The following is a 21,069-nucleotide window of genomic DNA, read 5'->3' as shown; positions in this document are numbered from 1 at the left end:
TCCTACCTGATTGACCCTCTTTTCAGGTATGCCACTAATAGAGAGGGAGCACTCTGCCAATGAAGGTCAATGTTCAAACTGCACTCTGCTAATGAGGACCAATCAGGTCAAATCACATGCAGACAGCCAGGAAAAGCCACTACCCTGGGAAGTAAGTCATGTACCTAAGCCAAGAAACCCTAATAAGTGGTCTGCTCTCCACCTCCAATTTCTTGCCAGTGTCAGAAGTTTGCTGGGTGGAAGAGGAACTGCTCTGCTGCCAGTAAGTTGCCCTGGCCTACTGTGCTCTTTCAATTTGGAGGACATGGGGGGGAGGGCCATGCTGGTTGCTTTGGGCGTGAATGGCCGTTTTGCCGGCTGAAGCACCCAACCCCAACAGAAAGCCTCTATATATAGAGGTTCCTGTTAACTTCAACTCTGGGTCAAGAAACGGGATAGACATGACTTTCATGCTTTATGAGCTTCCTGATTAGCACCCTGGTGGAGATAGTGTCAGAAACAGAACTCTGAGCTTGACTGAACTTCTCCTCTGAGGCAAGAGGGAATTTCTTATGTACTTCAGTAGATCTATTTCAATCTGACAGACATTGGAGAAATGTGATAAGAGCAAGGCTACAACTCTTGTGCTTCTACAACAACTTTAGGCTGTCTATGGCTCAAGAAGAGCATAGCTGGACGGAAAAGGATGGGAGATTAAGGAGACTGTGCCTTTCAGAGTTGTAGATTTATTACTCTTATGGCCCTGGGATCAATTTGTGTTTCATCTCCTCTACTAGAATTGCCCCTATCTAACCTTTTACTGTTAGGATAATGTGTAAAGGGAGGTGATATGTGAGTGCCCTATCTGCTCTGACCTTGACAGAAACCTATGTCTACCCTTATAAATATGATATATCTGCCATTCACTGAACACATATCTGCATTCTACCAAAAGAAGGGAAGTGATAACATGCAATCAGTGAGAAAGAATTTCTTGACAGTAACACAGCCTGCTTCCAGGAGTGTGAAAACACCACACCCTTACATTCCAGCAGTTTGTGTTGCTGCTGCCCTATTCCTCCCTGTACATCCCCTGCCCCATGCACAACTCCTGTTTACGGACTGAAAAGGGGGGAAATACAGAGTTCAGCTCACCATTTTGAAAGCATCTGAGCAGAAAGGGGGAAAATAGGATTCGGATGAGATCTGGCACAGACTGGGCATAATGTTCTCCATATACTTTACCTGGGCTTGTCAGGATGGGGGATTCCCTATCCCTGCTCAAAGCAATGGCAGGAGAAAAAGAAAAGAAAAAATGGACCAAAAGTGCGATGTCACTCCTGGGGGGAAGCTAGAAGATAATTTAGTCATTTCTAGCAATTGCTGGTAGCTCTGTGTTTTTACCAGAGATTTTCTGGTGATTACTAGAGAAGTATGATGTGACTTCCAGCTTTTTGCAGAAGTGATGTCTTTTTGCTACTGAAAGCCCCTTCCCATAATCCCTTGACCAGTCCATTTTAAAGTTTGGAGAAAGATTCTTGTCCATGGCTTCAGCCTCTGGATTTAATTATCTCCAGATTTAGCCATTTTGAGACATGATTTATCTTGAAATACACATATATACTGATACAAGTTAGAAAAACTTTTTTTAAGTCTCAGTATTCACCTGGAATATGCACAAATTAGAACAGTTCTAAGATGGCAGCCATTGTTGTGGGCTACAATTCAGAGGTTTCTAGGATCTTAGGGACTGATAGCCATTATCTGGCAACCAGCAAGAAAGGAGGGGAGCAGGGAAGGGTGGATAACTGGTAGTGACACCACCACATCAACAGGCTGCTCTAGAATTCCCGTTAAACTCTGTGGTATAAACCATTGAGTTTTTAGGGAGAATCCTAGAATGTCAGGCTGACACAGTGACTCACTTCCAGTTCTTCATTGGAAGTGACTCTGGCCACTGACAAAACTCTGAGTTTTGTACCAGTTTCCCCCTCATTGCCCTGCCAAGGAACTGTGGGCAAAGATGGGAGGTAGGAGAACTCCTAGTATTCCTTATAACTGCAAATGTAGATCAGGAAAACAAAGGGAGGAGAATGTTGCCTCTAGCAAAATGTATATGTCACATCTCACCCTTAGAATCAGATTAAGAACCACAAACTGAACCATATTCGGGGAACTGGCCTTAACATTTCTTTGCTGTCTATAATAACCTGTAGAAATACTATCATAAGAACATAAGAAGAGACCATCTGGATCAGACCAATAATCTGTCTAGTCCAGCATCCTGTCTCACACAGAGGCCAACCAGTTCCTCTAGAAGGCCAACAGCAGGGCATAGAGGCCGAGGCTTTCCACTGTTATTGCCTCCTGGCTCTGGGATTCAGAGGCTCAGTGCCTCTGAATGCGGAAGTTCCTCTGAGCCATCATGGCTAGTAGCCACTGATAGATTTATCCTTCATGAATCTATCTCATCCCTCTTTAAAACATTTATTCCTAAAACCATACTATTATGAATGCAAACTTGGTGACAAAGATTTTAAAATTTTCCCAGTTTGAAATCTAACCACTGTTCCTGTGTTTTATATCAAGGGAATAATCAGAGATTTTAAAGGAATGGTGTAAGCACCCTGCCACACCAGGGAACTCCTGAATAAGTTCAGCCTGATGGCTCCATTCTATAGTTTATTTGGTGGTTAATCAGGCACTGCCTGCCCTTCCAACATTATATGGGTTGCTGCTAAAAAAAATGCAATCTGCCTCTTACTTTCCGTCATTTGCAGTTTCCAAGATTAAGTTTCATATTGCCCCCCCTTGAGATTTGTGAGTGGTTATGGAGAATAATGCTAGGTTACAGATTATCAACTCCTGTTAATCTGAATCCATCATTAATAAACTGGACAAGAAGAAAATTAGCATCTACCAATCTGGACAACTTCTTTCCAAACTGAAATACTTAGTAGGTTTTTCCAACATCCAGTAGAGCAAAATAAGCTGCTAGTAATGGAGACAGGCATCAACTTTTTGTGCACCAGTCAAGCCTCCTAGAGAGGAGCAGTGGTCTTCTTCTATGTCAAGCATCAATAAAATCTAGAAATTTTGCAGGCATGCTGTCAATTTTAAAATGCTAGCAAGTTTCAGTAGGACTCAAGGGACTATTAACCCAGGAATGAATAGCCGTGTTCTTGGCTTGAGTAGAGACCAGGGCATTAGTAAAACTCAAGCCCTTGAATGATAGCTTCAATTGCCAGCCAAAACAGAATTTAGTACATTTCCATTTCCAGTGATGTACATCCACTGATCTGTCATGCTTATTTACTGTCCCTTCCATATCCTCTGTTTCTGGTCCTATGTTCCCTTCATAGATAACAGGTTAAATTGATAGAGACTATTATTTGCCTCACATACAATACTGCAAGCTGTTCTGCCAGATACTGAAGTGGATTAAACATTTGTTTCCAAGCCAGAATAACATTTGTAGGTTTGTAAAGGAATGGTGGACTAAGGGGGCACTCTACTGTAAAGGAAAATGACACTCGGGCATTAGTGACATAGAGCAGGAGTAACCAAAGCCTTTCAGCCAAATTTTTCATAGCACCAAGCCAGATTCCTGTTCTAACCAACACTCTCTTTCAGTCTCTGCCACCATTGGCTCTGAGTTTCCTATTCTGCACTCTAGCTCACTACTGCCTTCCTCCAGATCTGCGACTATCCCTTCCCATCCTCCACACAGTAGCCCTGTGTGACTAATAATTGCCTTGATGCTTACATGAAAATGCTGCCTGATATTCTTCCTGGATTCCTCTAGGCCTATTTTCTGACTAGGATGACAGAAACTCTCCTTACTGTCCCCCTGACTTCACTAACTAGTTTGGCATTTTCTGCCCTTAAGAAATTGAGGAGTAGGAGAAAAGGTGACCAGAAAATGGCCACCGCAGTTATGCTCTAATAATTTCTTCATATCTCTTTGTCCTTTGCCATCCATATTAGGATGAATTACTAGGGCATCACCTGGAAGACACAAATCTCCCTCCCCCAAGTTCCATCCTCCTTTGGCTCAAAATGGCTCATCATTTGCCATGTCAGTCTTTGCAAGCCTAGATGGTAAACACAATTGATCCTGAATCTAAGAATCAAATCAGCTCTCTAATCCCCCCCCCCCCCCCCCCCACCACACAAGTATCTGGTAGATATGAAATGCTTAAGAATTGCAGTGGAGAAAGTCTTACTCTAACGCTTCTCAAAGAGCAGAAGCCAGGCTTTTTCATAGCTATGGTGATGTTGCAGTCTTATCCAGCAACAATTCCAAGTAGCAAGAGGTCTTTAATATCTAGCCCCCAAAAGGAAATAGTAGATCCCTCAGCAGCTCACTGTGGCCAACTTGCAAAGCACTACATGGCAAATATCAGTTGCATTCATTGTGATCTGGACTCAATTTTAATAACAGATGTCATGAATGTGTTTGAAGCTGTTGCCTGTCAGGTTTACATGGATACTTTTCAGTTTGTCTGGCCTGAGGCTATGGACCGAATATTTCTAGTAAGCCCACCATCTGTTCATTCAGTCATTGCCCATCTTGGCTAAATATGCCAGAGCAACACAGCCCAATGGATGAACAATGTTCTTAATGCCTCCTTAATAGAAGGATCTGAATGTATGCCCTAAAAGAAGTTGCTGTAAAACCTCTATTAAAAAAACAAAACATCCCCTCTAACTTTTCTGAGCTTCAAGAGTTCAGTAATCAGTCAGTTTCAACATACCATTTTTGAGCTAGGTGTTCAAAGGAGAAGTAACTTCTCAGCTCCACATATTTCTAGATGAAACTGATTTTCTGGATTTGTTTCAATCATGCTGATAGGTGTTTCTCCTGGACCACTCATTGGTTTCTGATACCACCAACCATGGCATCCTTCTGGGGGCAGTCCTACAATGACTCTGTTCCTTCTGGCTGAGTTGATCTCAGAAGGAGGTGCTGGAAGACTATTGTTCCACTACTTGGCTACTAAAAATGCTTTAGGATTCCATCAGCTTTTATGCTGTTGGGTAGTCTCCCTTTGTTTTACCCCGCCATTCCTCAAAAGTATTTAGGGGGGCTTACAATAAAATTAGATACAAAGTAGTAATATAAGTTTTAAAATGTCAATGCTAGATTTAAATTCAACTAGACCAATCAATTGAGCCTCTTGTGGCGCAGAGTGGTAAGCGGCAGAAATGCTGTCTGAAGCTGTCTGCCCATGAGGCTGGGAGTTCAATCCCAGCAGCCGACTCAAGGTTGACTCAGCCTTCCATCCTCCCGAGGTCGGTAAAATGAGTACCCAGCTTGCTGGGGGGTAAACGGTAATGACTGGGGAAGGCACTGGCACACCACCCTGTATTGAGTCTGCCATGAAAACGCTGGAAGGCGTTACCCCAAGGGTCAGACATGACCTGGTGCTTGCACAGGGGATACCTTAACCTTTTTAGACCAATAAATTAAAACCCTGTAGTTGTCTCTTTTTATAAACTTCTGTCTGAGGAGACACAGGTGTACTTAGATGTTACTTACAGGTAGGCTTTAAGGCAGGGAGGCCAGCATCTTCCTGATGTGGCCAGGGATCCTGAGCAAATTTCAGTCACTATATCTTAGTGGGCGTATTTGGGGGGGGGGTTGTGAGAGATGTCCCAAAGATACGAGGGTCCCAGACCATTAGGGCAGCCTTTCTCAAAATTTTTACATTTGAAAAACCTCAGAAGTAGCATGATCATGCAGAATATGGCTGGGAAACAAAGCTGTGTGCACACCTGCCCAGAGCACCTCCCCTGTGACATGTCAACCCGGCTGGAGGACCTCCATCTTAGCAGGATTCAATTTCAGCCAAACCCACGAGTCATTTTCCAATGATCTGGTCAATGAATCTGGGGGGACAGATGGAAGGCCAAGGGGGACAGATCAGGCTAGCCTGGGCAATCCAGGTCACAGTATACTGTTTTACCCCTACATTAAATTACTGAGAGAAGTCATCCTCAGTTGGCATAATGTGTGGAAGTTGGTAGGAATAGCTTATCATGCCATGAAGGTAAACACTTAGTAAGTATCCCTTTAAGGCTCTGTTAAGGGGAAACAGCATTTTCCCCCTCCAGGTTGTTGGCAACCCTGTCACCAAGATATTTGGAGTGTGCTGTCGTCAATGGACTGATGAGAGTCAATTAGTATTCTTGCCTGAACTCATCTGTGGACTCAATGGAGGTCTGGATGGAAGCAAACAAATTTAATGTTAACTCAGACAAGACAGAACTGCCATAGAATGGTGGTAAAACCAGTGCAGGAATAGGCTGACAATCTGTTTTGAATGACGGCACACACCCTATGGAAGATCAAGCTTGTAGCTACTGATACTCAGCTAACAGATGTGGACAGCACTGGTTTTTAGTTTTCCACCTATGACTGTTCCTGGAAAAAGCATACCTGACTGAAGTTACATACCTTAGACTCATGTGATAGTTTTATTTTCTCCTAAACACCTTTCTTACTACCTCTCATACAACCTTGTGCTTATAGCAGAATAATTTGAAAGCAACAAAGTTTCCCTCTTTAATTCTAATTTTAACTCTTCCCTGCATGTCCTTTCCCCAATTCAAACTGGCCACTCCAGGCTACGTTAGGACCTGGTAGTAAAAGATTGCATGCTAACTCCTTGCAAGTCTCCTTTTCCTTACTGAGGCCTCCCTAATAGGAGCCAGGGTATCCAGGATTGATCAGAGAAAAGAATAGGGTCCCAATTCATATTTCTCTCCTCATGCTCTGTAAGGATAAATTAAACAATGAAAAGACCGATACTACAGATCCCCAATAAAATGTGGATCTTGTGGTTCATTGGATATTGTGCTATCATTGCACTATAGCAATCAGTCACCTCTGCGTTACCCTATAAGGTCAAGACAATCCAATTCTGAATTATTGCAACATGTACATGCAGCCTATGCCTAACACAATAAGCATAGGGTTTTCCAAACTGCCTCAGCAAATAATAGATTTCCTGGGAGGTTTGGAGAACAGCATCTGGGGAAGGTGAACTTTGGTGGGGTGTGAGATCATATTCAGATGGCAGCCTGGGCTACTTCAACTAGCCTTTATCATAGAGATAAGAGGAAATTCCTGGTGTCACTAGTACCACTGTGTGGAGGCTATTTTTGTCCTGATCCTCAGTTCCTTAGAGAAGGGGAAATAGTGCTGGAAGCTGGTATTTCCTCACCCTCAGCTACTTATTGGGAAACATAGGTAAGCAGCCATTTTCTTTCATACACAATACCTATGTTCTTCTAGCATAATTTTTAAATTGCTTTTATTGATCACAGTAATTTTGGACACATGTTTGTCACAGCAACAAATTATCCAGTTTCCTTGGTCCAGTCTCTGAGTAAGGTTGCCAGGTCCTCCTGGAAATGGCAGGGAGTGATGATGAGAGACTTACTAGAAACAAAGAGAGGGCCAATGTTTCCAGCAACATGATGAGATCACTTCCTGTGCCAGAAGTAACCATCATGGACTAGCCCAACTCAGCAGACCAGAGAGATGCTGAAGACTCCTACTTTGAGGAAGCAAGTGGACCTGATCCTAACCCACAACCAGTGGCAGAGGTGCTGCAGGAGGAGACAGCCTCTGAGGGGCCAGACATAGAGACTCAGTGAGGTACCCATGGACTGGCCCCCAAACCTTGAGCTTGCCACAGAGGGTCAGCTGCCTGTCAGTTCATGCACCATCACCAGAGCCTTGGGAATACTGCTGGAGGAAGATAAGGAGGGACCTTCAAGACAGAAGGTGCAGTGATCTTCTAGCTGCACAGCTCCAGCCCAGCACTAACAATGAGGATGAGTGCTTTCAGGAGCAGATCTGAGGCAGCTGCATAACTAAGTACAAGCTGCTGGGCAATATGGTGCTTAAAAACAGTAGAGAAGGGAATGTGCTCTGGATTGACTTCTTTGTCTCTGACCCTGGCATCCTTGTTCTTGAATTTCCCTCAGACCTGAAGCTATGAGTGTTCCCTATCTTGTGCCTCAACCTTTGAGCTGTATTTAGATGCCTGGCTCTGGAGTTGCTTTACAAGCTCTGATGATGGCTAGAAACTGCCTCTGCGTGCCTGCTGTCTGCCAGCAATCAGGACTGTGATGTTATCATGCTGCTGGCAATGAAGGGAAGCGCTAGTATTTGGGCAAAACTCTATGGTAGATGTAATTTTTGTCATGGAGTTTTAATGCAAATATCAGAGCATCCTTGGGTTGCCAGCTCTTCCGCTAGCATTTGGTTGAGGTCGACCAGAATCAGCAACACCCACTGGGCCCCTGAACCTCCTTTCCAGGAATCCATGTACTGAACTGAACCATGGACCTGTTTGATTGCTGTCCTGTTTAAACTGTTACCTTCTGTTGTTGTTATTGTTACCATTGCTGTATTCTATTCTATTTAACACAGAAGTTCAATGTATTGTTGCGTTCCATGTGAACTGCCCTGAGCCTCAGGGGAGGAAGGTATACAGATGTAATCCTTATCCATGGTTCCTCTATATATTTGTGAAACAGCCTGGGAGGTGGAATGTGTCCGGCTGTCTGGCTTGGAATAGGGCCAATCAGGGTGCAGCCAGCCCTGCCCCCTACAGCTCCCTCCCTCCCTCCCTGGACACTAGCCACATTCCTCTCAGATGCACCAGAGACAGAGAGACACACAAAGCCCTGCCAGACTGAACATGAGCCCTCATTCCCTTCTATCACTGCGAGGGAGGCAGAGAAAGACACAGAAAGAGTTGCCCCCAGTTGCTGACCAGCCCTGCTTCCCTCCTAAGAATGAGCCCTAATTACCTGCTATGGCTTCTGCTGCCACGGAGAGAGACACACAGAGAGACACCCCTGCTGCGACGGAGGGAGAGACAGAGAGACAGAGAGCTGCCCCAAACTGTACACCAGGCCCTCCTTCCCTCCTACAAATCAGCCCTGATTACCTGCTATGCCTCCTGCTGCGAGGTACACAGCAGTGAGAGGGAGAGAGAGATCTGCACCTCCTGGTATCCCCTGGGTCCTAGCGCCCATTGCATTCCTGGTTGCAATGGGCTTTCTTGCTAGTAAATAAATAAATTAAAAAACAATGTCATTTGCAGTGTTCACCAGAAGTGGTGTTGCCACACTGCTTGTGATGCAGGACTAGATCTTCTTTTGCTGCTGCTAAGTCCCTGCAGGTCAGCGGATTGATGCCAGAGGGAGGAGTCATGGTGAGGGAGATTCCCGAAGCAAAGAAATGGCAAGCCTATCCCTGAGACACTGTTATTTGAAGATGGGCCAAAACATTAATGTTTCAGCATGTCTAATACTCATTGTTTTGCTGTTATAATACAGGTATTGAATAATAGAAACATCAGTACAAGCTGCTTCTGTGAAAGTGGCCTTGAGAGACCTTAGAGTCTCTAGCAATAGCAGAGAACCAAAGAGGCTTTTCAGAGTTAGCATCTCAAAGTCTATGGAATGCATTGCATGGATAAAACCTATTTATGGGCCATCTGTCTGCCTGCCACTTTCTCAGATGAAGATGATTTCTGGTGCTACCATAGGGAAATTTTTCAGGCTGGCCTTGAAACCCATCTGATCTCACCTGCCTTCCCCTCGTTTAATATTCATCATGGTGGCTGATGCATTTCATTTCCATGGTGACTCTGTGACCTGATGCGTCTGGTGGATGGCATTCATAATAATAATTCTTGCCTCATCTATAGAGATTTTTATTAAAGAACTTCAAAATAATCTGCAACCACTAATTAAGTCTCACAAACCTCTGGCGAGAGGGGTCAGACTTCTCTTCATTTTAAAGATAGGGGAAGTAAAGCACAGGGGATGACTTGCATCTTAAGGCAGACCAAACCGAGTGTAAGATTCAGAAGTCATTTCTCCCTCTTCATTCTTGCTGTATGATCCATTACTTCATCTTGAGAACCACAGTTGGAATCACAGAAATGCAGAGCTGGAAGGGATTTCAAAAGTCATCTAGTCCAACCTCCTGCAATTAAAGTCACAGCTACCTCCCCACACGCCCCCAGTGACCTGGCTTTGTGCCCACCACTTCACAAGGAAGCCTGTTCCAATGAGGAACTGCTCTGTCAAAAAGTTCTAATGTCTAACCAAAAATTGTTTTGGTTTAATTTCAACCTGTGGGTTCCAGTCCAACCTTCTGGGGCAACAGTAAACAACTCTGCTCCATCCTTTATATCAGTGGTCCCGAACCTTTTTATCACTGGGGACTACTCAACGCTTGACAATTTTACTGAGGCCCGGTGTGGGGGGGTAGTTTACTCCTCTACTCTCAACTACTGCCCTAACGCTCTCTGATCGCTATGGTAATGTTTAAACATCCCTTCAAAATAAGATACAGACACGCCACAACAATGAACATAAGGAACATTTTATTTTCATGGAAATTTTAACTCATTACAATGACAAATCAATGGGAACCCTGAGCTTGTTTCTCTGCAATGAGATAGTCCCATCTGGGAGTGATGGGAGACAATGACACCCGAAGTGTGTTGTAAAGGGCCGGGGGGGATGAAGTAAAGGGCTGGGGGGGGGGGGGGGAGAAGGCGTCCCTCGTGGCCCACCTCTAATTAGTTGACGGACCACATGTGGTCCGCAGCCCACAGGTTGGGGATTGCTACTTTATATAATAGCCCTTCAAATACTTGAAGCTGGATAGTGTATCACCTCTCAATCATCTCCTCTCCAGGCTAAATATACCCAGCTCCTTCAGTCTTTCCTCATAGATCTTTAGATAATTCACCCTTTTGGGTAGTGTTCCAGTTTTTCAACATCTTTCTTAAACTGTGCTCAGAACTGAACACAGTATGCCAAGTGACCACTTTGCATGATCTACTTCTAGAGGGCCTGTGGCTCAGTGGTTAGAACAGGCTTTCTCAACCGGGGTTTTGTGAAACCATATATGGCCATGTTGACCCCCCCCCTTCCAAAATGGCCAATGACGGGCCTGGAGGGGATTGGAAGGGAAGGGACCCTAGGTGGGCATGTACACAGCTATGCTTCTCAACTACATTCTGCACGATGTGCCACTTCTGGGGTCTCTCAAAGCCTGAAGAATGTTTCAGGGGTTTCTCAACAGTAAAAAAGCTGGTAAAGTCTGGGTTAGAGTTTCTGCTTGGCGTGCACAAGGTCAGAGGTTAAATCCTTGGTAGCTCCAATTAAAAAAGATCTGGCAGTAGGTGATATAAAAGACCTTCCTCTCCCTGAGACCCTGAAGAACTGCTGCCAGTCTGAGCAGGCAATATTCATTTTGATGAACCAATGGTATGATTCAGTAGAAGACAGCTTTATGTGCCTTGATACATCCCAAATGATTTTTGTCCTTTTAACTGCCACTTCACACCCTGTATGGCCTTTTGCTGTATTTGCTACTGCTCCCAATTTAGTATTATCTTCAGATTTAATGAGCATCGCCTCTATTTCTTCACCCACATCATTTATAAGCATGTTGAACCACACAGATCCCTGAGGCCCTCCCCTTGTCCCTCTCCCAGCAGATGAGGAACCATTAACAGGAACTTTTAGGTGCACCCTGCCAACCAGTTACAAATCCGTCTAACAGTAGTAGGATTCAAATCATATTTTAGCAATGTCAACAAGAAAATCATGAGGAACCTCATTTTTTATGGTTCTGGCCTAACTGAAATCAAGATAAACTATGTCCAGTTTATTCCCCCAATTCAACAAAGTAGTAATTCTATCAGAATTTTTTTTTCCCTTGGGGACTCCATACTGACTCTGGTAATCACAGCCATCTTTGGCTGTTGATTTGATTATTTGTTCTGAAACCTTTCTAGGTCTGGACATCAAGGTGACAGGTTACCTGGATCCCCCTTTTTGAAGATGGGAGCAACATTTACCTGCCTCCAGTTGCTCTGGTAATCTTATTCTTCTGTAAATGTGTCCTGGGGACATCCCTGTGCAGCTGTGCAAATGTTTGCCAACCCGCATAGTAAAAGATGTACAATTTATGCCCCCACAGATGAGACATGTAGCTAATCTGATTTAAATTACTTTATCCCCTCTTTTAAGTTCCAACAGATGTTTTGGTTGTGTCTCTTATTTTAAGTTAGGGGGAAAAAAGGATAATAACTCTGGCTCAGTTTCCTTACAGCTTTCCAGTTTGCTTAAAAATATGAAGAAAGTGTGGCTCTGATCCAAAGTTGTGGGGGAACCTGCCTACCTGTCCTCTACCTGTCCTCTCAGGGGAGATGGATAAAGATTCAGGTTGGGAGATTTGTTGCTCACCTTTAGGCCCGTAAGCTGACTCAGGGGTGTAGTTAAAGAGACTCAGAGGCGTAGGCTGCATCCAGATGGCAGCTTTATATATTGCTGGTTGCATGATGTAAAACTAAGCTGGCATTAAAGGCAACTGTCCTACCAAAAAATAAGTAGGCTACTGCCCTTGAACTAGCTGTTGCTATTCCCATGGCACTAGGTTAGTGATTGGATGTAAGCCCAAGCCTCTCAGGATATCTTTTGGCTTAAAATGAGACCTATTTGGGAGGCTGGAGAGAAAGCCCGCCCCATACACTTTTGCCTTTTGCCACTGCTCTTTTGTGGGTCAGACATGTTTGGGATCCTGGAGATATTTGGTGGAGGGATCACTTGGGCAGGAAACTGGGGTCAGTGTGGATGGGAAGGTAGTTGTGAGTTTGTGCATTGTGCAGGGGGTTGGACTGGATGACCCTGAAGATCCCTCCCAACTCTATGGTTCTATGACCTGGAGCCCTATATATATATATATGATAAATATCACAGGCAGGACACGCAGTAATGGGTTTAAACTACAAGTACAACGATATAGGCTAGATATCAGTAAAAAAAATTTCACAGTCAGAGTAGTTCAGCAGTGGAATAGGCTGCCTAAGGAGGTGGTGAGCTCCCCCTCACTGGCAGTCTTCAAGCAAAGGCTGGATACACACTTTTCTTGGATGCTTTAGGATGCTTAGGGCTGATCCTGCGTTGAGCAGGGGGTTGGACTAGATGGCCTGTATGGCCCCTTCCAACTCTATGATTCTCCCTTCATTCTTTTACATACAAGATACCAGAGAATGGGTAGGTAGTCAAAGCAGAGTGAGGGTAATTCTTCTCACTGACTAGTAAATGATGGGTTAAAAATAGAGTGGAGGACATCCTACTGCAGTAAGTGTGGAAAAACTGCACCCCTTGTTTGCAGAATCCCCTGAAAAATCACCCATGGGGAGCTCTCATTTCATCTTTGACCTAGCTTTGGCACTTGCACTGCTACCTGGACTAGCAAGGAGCAACTCTAAGGTTAGTTCAGGCCTTGGATGGTATGTAGGATTGGAATGGCCCTCAAATATATGTATGTAGGGGTTTATTTGTGTGTGAATATTATGTTATCATTGGGTGTACTTTTCCAGTTTTTGAGACAAGAAAAAAATGTTGGATCTGTGAATCTGAGTGATTCTTGAGTGAATCCTTCATTCAGAAAGATTTAGCAACATATTGTTGAGTGCTACACACATTACTAAGCAACTTCAGGTTTGCCCTTGAGGGTACTGAACAAAGAACCACAGCCAACCCAGTTTTCTGATAAATTCACAATCTGATTCACCTTCCTACAGCTGCTTGGCTCATTTTCATACACCTTAAAAATTATTTTAAGTGTGTACCTAAAAAAATACATGTGAACTGGCTTCGGGTAAAGCGTGGACACTTCATCTTTAGCCCATTCCTGAAAATAACATGAAAGGTGTTTTGTTTTCCCTGGTTTTGAAAGATATAGATGACAATGTTATCCACAGTATCATCTCAAAGAGATTATTAGTTTGTTATCCTCCCCCTGTTTCGTACATCAGTGTGTAGCTGTACTGCTGGCAAAGTTAATTTCTGAACTACTGCAATGCAATACAAAACTATGTATGGGTAGATGAAAGGGGGGGAGCAAGACGAGGAAAGGAGAAAGAGAGAAACAGGTTCTGACATCTAATCAGATCCGCTGTATTGATTTTTTGCAACTTTAGCTTTGGAACAAATCAGCAAAACAACCAAATTATCACCCAGAATTCACTTTTCCCAAAGAGAGCCAGTTCAAAAGCAAGTCACAGGCATGCACATACACAAACACACACCTAAACACACACTCAGCATCCGACTGGATTCTCAGTTGGAAAGTACAAGCGGAGGGGGAAAAATTGTTCTCTCATCAGAGAGCCTTCAACAACCACACGATTCCCATTTCCGACAAGATTAGAATTCCTGAGCAAGTCACAAAGCTAATGAGCTTCTCAAGCTGGAGAGAGGCAGCTCAGTTAATGAGAGCACATCCACACCCTCCCGTCTATAATGCCTGGCACCCTGTATGAGCAGGGGAAGGAGAAACAAAAGTCACTGGCTTGGGAGCGGGGCTGCTGAACTCTTCGCACAATGAGACTCATTTTTAAAGAATCCAAGGTTTGGGAAAATTTTAGCCTGATAGTCCTAAAGAAAGAACTGTGCAGACTCTTGGCTGAAACAGTGCAGGGTGCTGTCTCAATATATCCTCAAAGCACAACTCAATCCCCAGAAAGGTTCTGAGAAATGTTTCAACAGGGGCATGGTGAGCTGATGCATCACCCACCCACTTCTGATCCAGTCAGCTTGGAATAACTTTGCCCTAAGGAATATAGAAGCAGTTCTCTGTATGATCCCTCAGAAAAGAGTGCTTGGTTTCTGTGGCTCCTGCAAACCATGGTTTATAAATCAGAAGCCAGTCTGGGGACATGCACACTCCCTCCTCCTCTTTCTTGCCTTGTCTAGGACAACTTCTTTCCCTTCCATAACATAAGCATGGTTTATATCACACACACCCAAGATAAATCACCCTGATGCCAAGATTCTCTTATAAGAATGTTCTGCAAACCCACTTCAATCTCTGCTTTACATCAGAGTTTGCATCAGTGTGCATGATGTAGAAGAGCCTCTTGTGGCGCAGAGTGGTAAGGCAGCTGTCTGAAAGCTTTGGCCATGAGGCTGGGAGTTCAATCCCAGCAGCCGGCTCAAGGTTGACATCAAGGCATGATGTAGGGAGGGGAAAAAGATGGACAATCCCAAGTTGTGTCCTAATTTGCAAGCCATGGTTTGCAGGGAAATAGTATTATATCTGACCCAGGCTGGTGGTGCATTCAGGGCATGTTTTCTCTGTTGATCCAGAAAATATTGCAGGGTAATGTGAAGGGGTGAGTGGGAGGAATATGCCTCTTAGCAATCCACTGTAGCAGAAGCCTAGCATTTGAAAACAGAACCCTGGAAAGGGCAGGTTATAAAAATAAATATTAGCTTGGTTATATTACTACTTGTGGGTACTTAAACAGTAAAATTGAAGGCATCTGTTTTATTACATCCAGATTTTCAGATCAGGTTCCTCTCTTTCTGCAGTGGAATAGGGGGAGGGTTTGGAAAGAGTTTGGAAAAAGTTATCTAGTTTGTAATAAATGCAGCTACATGTTTTATAAGAATGCTATTCGATGACAGCCTAGGGATGGTGCCTGGTGGTGTAAATTAACATTTTCTCTCTTAAGCCTACACTTGATCCAAACGCTATTGGTCCAGAAATATTTTCCTGATGGGATGCTACCTTTGCAAAGAGACTTCTCACCAAGAACTTCAATTTACCACTCCCATTAATAATAACAAGCAATGGCTTCATCACAAACCTAGAGAGTAAAAGAGCCAAATTGCTTTCATCCTGTCTCAGATATTTACAAAACTCTGCCCAGTTCAGCATTTGATCACCTGAAAACGGTGCATTACTCACATGTAATTAAAAAAAGCTGTGACACTGTGAGCACTAGGGAAGGATCTATTCTTAAAAGACATACAGAGATGCATGTGTGTGCACGTACGCATGCATGTGCACTCGTGCACACACACTCTGTTTTGCTGTACTTTAGAGTTGTGACTGATCCAAGTCAGATGTAAACTGGGTCTGGGCCAGCCATAACACAACCTAGTTGGATTCACATGCATTCACATTGCCTTCTGGCTGACTCAAAAATAACTTGCGTCAGTCAAGGTCATAAGGAATTGCATGTTTATGGAACACAGAGTAAATAGCTTCTCTCCAGGATGGACAGATGGGCTATGAACTGGATATGACCAGAGCCTTCCAGAATTGCCATGTGCCGTACATTAGGATGCCACTTGGATTCTCCTTCTGGGGGAACATATGAATTATATGCTTTGCTGCCTCTACAATAAGCCAAACGCTAACACTAAGTCTTAAGTACACTTCTTTAATGATTTGCAAAACAGTTCTGAGATTTAAACATCCATGTTTTTGTAGAAGTAAACAGAAGGAATGCTTTATCATGTTCACAGGGATGAGAGGATGAGTGAGCAGGGGTGAGAAGGAGGCAATAACTGGAGATAGCCCAACTACATATTTGGCTCAGGGCTTTCTCTGTCTGAGTGTTGCAGAGAAACATCACCTGGCTAGCCAAGCCTTTTCATGAGTATGTGAATGTTCTGAAACTAGAACCAGAGGACAAGTCCATGATGCTAACAATTGCCCCAGTCCTCAAAAGATGAAGGGATAACTCCCATTGAAGATAATAACAAATGTTACTAGTCTTCAAAGCCAAGACTTTGTCCAAATAAATTTAAATTAACCATTTGTGTTAGTCAGTTATGTTCAGGAAGGAAGGAAGGAAGGAAGGAAGGAAGGAAGGAAGGAAGGAAGGAAGGAAGGAAGGAAGGAAATTTTGCCATTTGTAAGTTTCACTGTGTACTGCGGGGGTGGGGGGGGTGCAGCTTAATCAGTGGTAAGTCCTGAGTTCAATTCCCAACATTTCCATTTAAGAAGATCACATAGAAGGTGACATGAAAGTCCTCTGCCTGAAACTCTGAGGAGCTCCTGACAATCAGAGAAGAGAGTACTAATCCTGATAGACTAATAGTCTAATTCAGTGTAAGGCAGCCTTGAAAGTGCAATCAACAAGTAGGCAAATTACAGAGAGGGATAAGGATGTTTCCTTCGCTAGTAGCCAAGTTAATTCGGGTCTCAGTGATAGGAAGGATAGTGATTTATAATTCCCTATTGCTTAGAATATAGCAATACATGTGTGGTTTCTAGTTTCAGACTCCATAGGTTGCATGTCTTGCACATAATTATGAGCTGTGTCAACAAAGTCCTCAAGAAAAAAAAGAGAGCAACTCAATCTAGTGAGGATGTCATTCCTATCAACACACACACACAAACACACACCTCCAAGCCCCCCCCCCATCAATGTTGCTGAACTGTATGAAAAGCTATGCTTATACTCACACTGTACATTGAGCTGAACCAGGGCTTCTCGGGGTCTAATGTTGAAGCCATTGTACCTGGCTGTCTGGCATTTGTACGTCCCAGTCATTTCTCGAGTCACGCTCTCCAAATTCAGTTTCCCATCACTGGTCTCTGCTGTCATTGCCCCTGAGGGCATGGGGACTTCCTTATCTACTCGGGACCAGATAATGGGAGGCTTGGGCTTTCCTCGGACTTCACACGGCAGTTCTGCCTTGGAGCCTTCGCGCACAGTAATGGTGGACTGGCCCTTGGGCACCATGATGGTTGGAGGCACTAAAAAGAGAAGAGGAGAAGAGAGGACCATTCTTGGGCTGCACTCTATCTTGAAAGAGCAGTCTTGGAGAGATGGTCAGCAGAGGGCACTGCAATAAGGGAAAGCAGTCCTGAGATGGAAATTCTATAGTCAGGATTGGGGGCACTTTCTGCTGGAAAAAATCCAAAATCTCTTCAAGGATCAAGCAATGATGAGCCCAAAGAAGCCGAATTCTGTGATCAGAAGAGACTATGTATGTAAAGCAAATGTATAGGCACTGGCCTTGTCTTGTAGATTTTATTCAGTTTCAGCAAGTTGTGTGTGCAAGGGTTTCTCATTCAAACAGGGTGAATCCTACTAAGCCTGAGGTTTTTGCTGAGCATTGTCCCATCAGTTTACAAGTGTACTTTGGAAACTGTAAGGGGGTAGAGGTTTTCAGTAGTAAAATGTTCCTTTGTGCCATGGGATCATGCCACACTATTTTGCCTTCAGGTAAAAAATCACTATATCAAAACCAGAAAATTGTGACAGGCTACAGCCGTTATCCTCCCACCCCACTTTGCCCTTGCAGGTGATGCTTCTCATGACGTTCAAGATCCATTGGTACCACAGGTGCACTGTAAATAAAATTGATTTTGCTCACCAAGTTAAGAAGAGCCCTACTAGATCAGGCCAATGGTCCACTTAGTCTAGGACAGTATTGCATACAGTTGCCAGTCACACATTCCAGAAGGCCAAGGCCAAAACATTAAGGACAAAGCGTTCCCTCTACTGTTGTCCCTTTTCAACTGGCATTCAGAAGTATACCACCTCTGAATAGGGATTCCTTTTTAGCCCTCAGGATGGGATGGGATGGAATGGCTCCTGATCTGCTAAGAGTTTTTTCTTCAAGTTGTCTCTCTTTGCATACTTTTCACAGAAGGCATGATTTGACATATAGAAGGGTTCCCTGTTATTCTTCTCTGTGTGTGTGTTAAGCAATGTCAGGTCGCTTCTGGTGACTATAAGATTTAATGACCAAGTTATGGTTCTGAAGTTATTTTGACCTTACCTGCCCAGTCACGGCTCACACTGACCCACATTGTAAGGGGACTAAGGGAGAATGTGACGCTTTAGCACATAAAGGAATCTATTGCTGCCTCAAGAGGGATACTTAGGCTGTTCCTAGCTGCTAGCATCTCTGCCGGCTACTGCCACACTAGGCAACGAAGAGATGAATTTTCAATTTACAGGTCTTCTGTGGGCTGTGGAATCTCATCAGATCCTCTCCTCCATGGTGTGAAGACATAGCTGCACCCTCACTGCTCAGCACTGCCAGCAGACGCTTACCTGGCAAGAGACAATTTTCTCCATGGGAAGAATGTGTAAATTGCATTGGAGGGTTTTTTAATTAAAGCCATCTCTCCAGCACCTCCCACTGTGCACAGTCATCATGAAGAGCTTCTGCCTTGCTTGTTGGATGGCAACAGAGAGTCCAGGAAAGCAAAGCTATTTCTAGCTGGCTAGTTTTGTCCCATGACCCAGTCCACTGACCATCCATGGGTCAAATACTAGATGGCTCTTAAAAGCACTTCAGGAATTAACAAATGTGGTGTTCAGCCAACTGTCAGCTTCAGGATTTCCTTGTGAGAATTGATGACTAAATAACTGCCTTCACTTGGAAGTTATGTTTTAGAAGTGAGGCTATCATGTCTTCTTAAAAATAAAGTGGCCAGCCTCTGTTATGGTCATGAAAGCAGCAAAACTGGAAAACCCACAAACAGGTCAGGGGGTTCTAAAAATAGATGACTTTACAAATTGACCAAAAGTTCTGTTCCCCTGCCCCACAAATGCCAGCCTGAAGAGGCCAAGAATGCTGGGAGCAGCAGAGTCCATTAAGACTAAAGGGAAGGATAATAAATTTGCTCAAGTCCCCAAAAGCTTATAGAATATAGGAGGGGTCCTTAGGAGTATGTGTGTGTTGGGAGCAGAAGGAAATGTCCAATGTGTCTGTTCCCTTTCTTCCTTTCAGGCCCCTAGTTTATTATGCATGTGTGAGTATGGATATAAATGTTAATATATGATTCCAGCTAATGTACCAATGTGATCAATAAAGAGATTTATTACTTAGACTATATTTCTGAAATTCCTTCAAAAAAAAACTGGCTGAGAGGCATGCATTTGTTTTGTTTTCATGCTGCCTCATTGTTCAAAAAATCTCGAAGGGGAGACTCACCTGTTTCTGAAGAAATGTTCACCTCCACACTGAGGTCAGGGATGGGTGCCCCTTGGAAGGAGGCTACACAAAGGTATGTGCCATAGTCAGTGAAGCGGAGGTCAATTATTTCTAGACTACTGGTCACGGGTGGGAGTTCAGGGTCATTCCGGATGACCACGAGTCGGTCTGAGAGCTTGACCAACTTTCCATTCTTGTACCAAAAGTAGAAAACCTTTTCTTGTGGTACAGCGTCCACATGACATGAGAGCTTCAGGTCTTGGCCTAACTGGATGGTCTCACTCTCTTTGATCACATCAGGAGTGATTTGGAATGTTGCGTTCCTCATGGCTGAAAGAGATAGAAATGCCAAGTCAGTTAATTCAAGCACATAAAGTAATGATGCTTTGTATCCCCTAGCATCCACCAGCCAGAACACAAAACTAAAAGAAGTGGTGCAAAATTGAAAATCGTGGCAACAGTTGCGTCATAGGATCTCCAAAAGTTGGACTCAACTGAATGGGTAACATCTTCCTCCTCCTCTAGTGAACAGGAGCACAGCAAAAGCAAGCTGCCTTGACATGGATGAATGCCAAGAGATAGGATAAGAACAACACGGGAAGAAGGGATGCAGCAATGACTTAAGGAACCTGGTCAGAGCCACCTGTTGGCTGCCCTGCCTGGAATAGCATGTGTGAATTTTGGGAAAGGAATGTCAGGTAAAAAGGAATAAGCAGCAGTAAGCAATAAGTAAAAAGACAGGCATAGGCAATAACATGTCTCGCCCATACTATTAGTATTATACTTCTTCCAGACTTAAAATGAACAATGAAAGTACACTGAGAATCCAGACTTTATCCCCAAGTGGGTCCACTCAATGACGTACATCGGACCAGCACGTTCACTGTCTTCTTAGCTGGATTCCCCACATTGTTGATAGCTGTGCAGTTGTAGTACCCTGAATCTTCCACACGGATGCCCCAGATGGCGAGTTTGCCCTTTTGAACAAGGCTGTTGCGTGGCATGGGGCTGGGTGAATGGGACCAAATCACCTGAGGCAGTGGGTCCCCACCAGTCAGTGAGCACTGTATGGTGACATTGTCCCCAGGATTCACCACTAAAGTCTCATTCACAGACAACTTTAAGGCTGGTGGAGCTAGACAAGAAAGAAAAAAGGGATATAGATCAGTGATGGAGATGAACAAGTTTCCATATGTAAATAAGGATCTTTGTTTTTGTTCTAGAATTTAAAGCAAATGGGTAGCTGTGCTGGTCTGAAGCAGAAGGACAACATTTGAGTCCAGA

The 21,069-nt window shown here is 43.9% G+C and overlaps 1 protein-coding gene across 3 annotated transcripts in view; it reads right to left on the bottom strand.

The window, feature by feature from the left end:
• Positions 1 to 21,069, bottom strand: part of MDGA1 (MAM domain containing glycosylphosphatidylinositol anchor 1) — a 465,137-nt gene that overhangs the window by 292,055 nt on the left and 152,013 nt on the right. For all 3 annotated transcript variants that reach the window (XR_013231840.1, XM_077342151.1, XM_077342142.1), the window contains exons 6-8: positions 20,651 to 20,920; positions 19,786 to 20,115; positions 17,297 to 17,590 (exon numbers count right to left, since the gene is read on the bottom strand). Coding sequence is in view for 2 of the 3 variants with exons in the window: in XM_077342151.1 (XP_077198266.1) it covers positions 17,297 to 17,590; positions 19,786 to 20,115; positions 20,651 to 20,920 (894 nt within the window). In the remaining variant the exon portion in view is untranslated. The remainder of the gene's footprint in view (positions 1 to 17,296; positions 17,591 to 19,785; positions 20,116 to 20,650; positions 20,921 to 21,069) is intronic.

This window comes from Paroedura picta, chromosome 1 (assembly GCF_049243985.1).
Source record: "Paroedura picta isolate Pp20150507F chromosome 1, Ppicta_v3.0, whole genome shotgun sequence".
NCBI classification, from domain to species: Eukaryota; Metazoa; Chordata; class Lepidosauria; order Squamata; family Gekkonidae; genus Paroedura; species Paroedura picta.
This window is presented reverse-complemented; position numbering and strand designations above follow the sequence as displayed.